The following is a 5036-nucleotide window of genomic DNA, read 5'->3' on the forward strand; positions in this document are numbered from 1 at the left end:
AAGGAAGACACCAATTGGGCCTGACTCAATCTGGCTTTTCTTCCCTTATCTTCTTCAGATGCATGACGTTTGCCAGGGTCCCTATTTTGCATGCGCATACATACCATATTGCATGTCTGAAAGGACGCCCAGAAGAGATGCCTGCACAACATTAAATGGAACTATTTGTTGAATTGGAGCCGGCCTTTCTGAACCTTCTTGGCAGAGTGTGGCACGGAGTGGGGGGGGGGGGCTAAACACAAGTTACAAAAGAGATTTCTGGGTTTCTGTCCCTTGAGGAACCCCATTAAATTGGGAGTGAAAGGATGTTGCTCAGCCGCCCGGAGCCAACAGAGGCCTCTGGCGTCCGTCGTCCTTGTCCTTTGGCTGCATCAGCCAGCTGGCCTCCTGCCTCCCTTTCCCAGCCTCTGCCTCTTTCTGACCCACCCACCCCCTCCCCTCCATCCTCCCCATCCTGTCCCAATTGTGTTTGAATCTGCTCTTTTCCTTGTTGCTTTGAAGATGGCTTTATAGAGAGCAGGACGCCTCAATAGCAGCAGATGGCAGATAAGTAGGAATGGTAAATAGTTTTAATTACTGGATAATGTAAGTGAGACAATAAAGGGGAAGAGAGGGGGAGCGAGCTGCTGCCACCGCGAGGGCTGCAAGTGTGGTGGGACCCAATTTGTCTGGAAGGCAGCATGTGTTGCTCCCGTCTTTGGAGGGCTTTAAAAGAGAGTGCCGAAAAAAATATTAATTGCCTGGTTCATCTGCCCATCCGTCTTCTCCACCAAAGTCGCAGGCTTCCTTTAATTTCAGGGGAATGGTTCGGAAATGGGAATCATGCAAATGAGTATCTTAGCTATTCATTTGTTTTACTGCAAGCGTTTTGTGAGCAAATGGCCTAAAGCCTGCAATGAATTAAAAGACTCGGCACTGGAGACCGATTTTTAATACAAAGTCCTGACACGAAGACGACCCCGACCGGCAGCGCCGAAAATGTTGGCATAGCAACTTTGGGCATTTTCATGCAAATTGGCTCCTATATAGATGATAGCAGTGCAATGATTTCCTTCAACTAATCATCATAAAATTAGTTTCACTATATTTAAATGCCTCCACTTAATGCATTATATCCATATGCATGAAATTGCCTGAGCTAATGCAGTACATAAAATGCCAAAGACACAAAATGAATAGCCAAATTGCAAGCAGTTATGTCGCCTCCCATTAAAAAACCCCTTTTCGTCTATTTTTGGAGGAGGGGGGGGGCAGGGAGAGAGGGAGAGAGAGAGATTGGGAAGTGTTGTTATTGAATGCGTGGTTCCCCCCAAAGGCATCTATCACCAATTGCTAACAATGCACACAAACACTCAGCATTCGTTTAAGTAACGTTAAGGTTGTACAAAATCCAGAACACTGATGAGTGATGCTGTCTCGCTCCCAGGAGCTGAGCAGAAGCCAGCCGTTGCCAACGTGGAAATTGGCAGATGATCAGAATGCAAAGAATCAGAGACAGCCATTGTTTAATGATGATGACGACGATGACAACAACAACAACAACAACAGTTTAGAAAACCAATCCTGGCCTAATGAAAATTTTAACCTCTAGCCAACTAATCTGATGATGTTATGGACTTTTTAGAGAGACTCTGCAGGGACTGTTTCATTGCAAAAGGATGTGTGTGCAGAGGAAAGGAAAGGAAGAGCAGGAGGGAGAAATAGACATAAAGACAGTTCCCGCCACCACCACCCCGCCATCACTCTGCTAAATACCTAATTCACATATCACTTGTCTTATGCCGAAGGATATCTAACCATGTAGCAGGACTGTATTATTATTCTTTTATCTTTCGTATTACCTACTCCTATTGGCATCTTATCACTATGACTTTGTTGGTTGAATGTTATGTTGGATTCTGGATGGGGAGAAACAGACTCAAGCTCAATCCCTCCAAGACGGAGTGGCTGTGGATGCCGGCACCCCGGCACAGTCAGCTGCAGCCGCAGCTGGCTGTGGGGGGCGAGTTATTGGCCCCAACGGAGAGGGTGCGCAACTTGGGTGTCCTCTTGGATGGGCGACTGTCGTTTGACGATCATTTGGCGGCCGTCTCCAAGAGGGCCTTCCACCAAGTACGCTTGGTGCGCCAGTTGCGCCCCTTTCTTGACCGGGATGCCTTATGCACGGTCACTCATGCCCTTGTCACTTCCCGCTTGGACTATTGCAATGCTCTCTACATGGGGCTGCCCTTGAAGTGCACCCGGAGGCTGCAGTTAGTCCAGAATGCAGCTGCGCGGGTAATAGTGGGAGCAACTCGTTGCTCCCATGTAACACCAATCCTGCGTAGTTTGCACTGGCTTCCTGTGGTCTTTTGGGTGCGCTTCAAGATTCTGGTTACCACCTTTAAAGCGCTCCATGGCTTAGGACCCGGGTACTTACGGGACCGCCTGCTGTTACCTTTTGCCTCCCACCGACCCATACGCTCACACAGAGAGGGCCTTCTCAGGGTGCCGTCCGCCAAGCAATGTCGGCTGGCGGCCCCCAGGGGAAGGGCCTTCTCTGTTGGAGCTCCTACGCTCTGGAATGAACTTCCCCCTGGTTTACGTCAAGTGCCTGATCTTCGGACTTTTCGCCGTGAGCTGAAAATGCACCTATTTATTCAAGTGGGACTGGATTGAAATTTTATTGGGGTTATTTATATTTTAAGATTTTAAATTGTTTTAATTATTTCGGCCACATTATAATATGTTTTTTTAATTTCTTTTAATGTTTATATAGTATTTTTACTTGGCTGTACACCGCCCTGAGTCCTTCGGGAGAAGGGCGGTATAAAAATCGAAATAAATAAATAAATAAATAAATAAATAAATAAATAAATAAATAAATAAATAAATAAATAAATAAATAAATAAATAAATGTTATATGATTGTATCTTACGATTTATCAGTTTGCTGCTTGTATGTACACTGAAAGTTTATGCATCAGAAACAAATTCTTTGTGTGTTCAATCACACTTGGCTAATAAAGAATATTATTCTATTCTATTCTATTCTATTCTCTTCTGATTTCTCTGTTTTTATTCTATTCTATTCCATTCTATTCCATTCCATTCCATTCTATTCTATTCTATTCTATTCTATTCTATTCTATTCTATTCTATTCTATTCTATTCTATTCCATTCCATTCCATTCCATTCCATTCCATTCCATTCTATTCTATTCTATTCTATTCTATTCTATTCTATTCTATTCCTCACACTGCTTGTTAAAAATGAGAGAAGTTCACATTCACAACTGTAATAAAGCACAATAGTTCCAAGGAAGAAGTGGTGCAGCACACTTCCTCTAATGTGTCATGTTTGAGATATGCTTTTTAGAACAGATGCAGCCAGGGAGACACAAAATGTGCTTTAGTAGAAAGTGAAATGTAATAATGATTATATTGAAAGGATTAAAGACAGTCATGTGATGATCTGGAAGTATATAAAAACTTTCCCTTTCTATTGTTTTAAAATAAATCTTCAGTTGCCAAAAGCCTTGCACTTGGGCACTGGAGCCAAAGCTCTGCAGGGACATGTGTGACTCACGTTGCACACTATTCTCCTGGAAGTTGAGCATCAATCAATCTGCTTTAGAGGTGTGCCTCTTTTCCCAATTAAAGCCAAAAAGAGCATTTGCAGACAGAGAAGTTAATTCTGAGACTATGGAAGGATACAGGTAGTCCTTGATTTATGACCACAAGCGGGACCACAATTTCCATTCCTAAGCAAGGCAGTTGGTAAGGGAGTCGCACTCAATTTTGCAACCTTTTTTTGCCATGGTTGTTAAGCATACCACTGCAGCTGTTAAGCAAATCTGACTTCCTCCGTTGAGTTTGCTGGTTGGAAACTGACAGGGAAGGTTGCAAATGGTGATCGCATGAATCCGGGATGCCACACTCATTGTAAGTGCATGCTCGTTGCCAAATGCCTGAATTTTGATCACTTGGCCATCGGGATGCTGTGACAGTCATTAGTGTCACTCATGTCATTAGTGTCACCATTCCTAAGAGGACCATAAGGGGCGTGCATAAGCGCACAAACGTGCCTACCGTTCCTGTCCTATTGTTTTTCTTTTCTTCTTCCTATATATGTTTATATGTGTATATACTATATAATCTTTTTGTATGATGTTGTGACAAAATAAATAAATAAAAATAAAAATAAAATAAAATGTGACACTCATCATAATCACTTATTTCAGAACCGTTGTAATTTTGAGCAGTCACTAAACAAATGGCTGAGATCTACTTGTACTAGTTCCTACTTGAGGGTGGTGTCTCTTTGGAGAGAGAGAGAGAAGTCATTTGAAACCAGGCACTTAATTTAATATGTTCCATCTATTAAATTAAATACCTTAACAGAGTCCCTGATTTCAAATGACCTCTCTCTACCCAAAGAGCTACCACCCTCAAGTAGGAACAAGTACAGGTAGACCTCGACCATTTGTTTAGTAACCGCTCAAAATTACAATGGGCCACGACACACAGTGAGAGTTGATTGGTTGGAGAGTGCAGACTCCTGCATGAGGCAGTCTATGATTGGATGCTGGGTGTAAAGGGGGAGTTTCCCTTTTTTCCCACCTTTTTTCCTTCTGTGTGTGCTCTGAGTGCTGTTCTGTGATTTACCTCATGATTTACCTCATGATTTACCTCATGATGTAGTTATGTGCCTGACTACCTTGTCTAATGTAAATAGAGGTGTTAAATACATTTATTTCTATAAAAATAAAAGTTTATGTCAGAACCTCTGACTTCATTTGGACACCTGCTGCGCAATTCCCTGACAGACTCCCACCAAGAGACCATCCCTGGACATTGGATGGCTGGACCGTCTGACCAGGGCAGTCAGTCATGGGAGAAGCAGCAGGCAGAGGGTGAAGTCATTCCTTGTGTGGAATGGTCCAATTCGTCATGGCCAACTCGCCATGGCCAGATCCCCATGGCCATTTCACTGCAGCCAACCTGCTGCAGCCATCTTGCCACGGTCAATTCCCCATAGGACAATTCCATGCAGG

At 43.4% G+C, this 5036-nt stretch overlaps 1 protein-coding gene across 1 annotated transcript; it reads left to right on the plus strand.

The window, feature by feature from the left end:
• The first annotated feature begins 516 nt into the window (after window positions 1–516).
• Window positions 517–2863, plus strand: LOC131184897 (uncharacterized). The gene is made up of 2 exons (XM_058156737.1): window positions 517–559; window positions 1427–2863. The coding sequence occupies exon 2, from the start codon at window positions 1867–1869 to the stop codon at window positions 2656–2658; it is 792 nt and encodes a 263-aa protein (XP_058012720.1). The 5' UTR covers window positions 517–559; window positions 1427–1866; the 3' UTR covers window positions 2659–2863.
• Window positions 2864–5036: the final 2173 nt, after the last annotated feature.

The sequence above is a fragment of the Ahaetulla prasina genome, chromosome 13 (genome assembly GCF_028640845.1).
Source record: "Ahaetulla prasina isolate Xishuangbanna chromosome 13, ASM2864084v1, whole genome shotgun sequence".
NCBI lineage: Eukaryota > Metazoa > Chordata > Lepidosauria > Squamata > Colubridae > Ahaetulla > Ahaetulla prasina.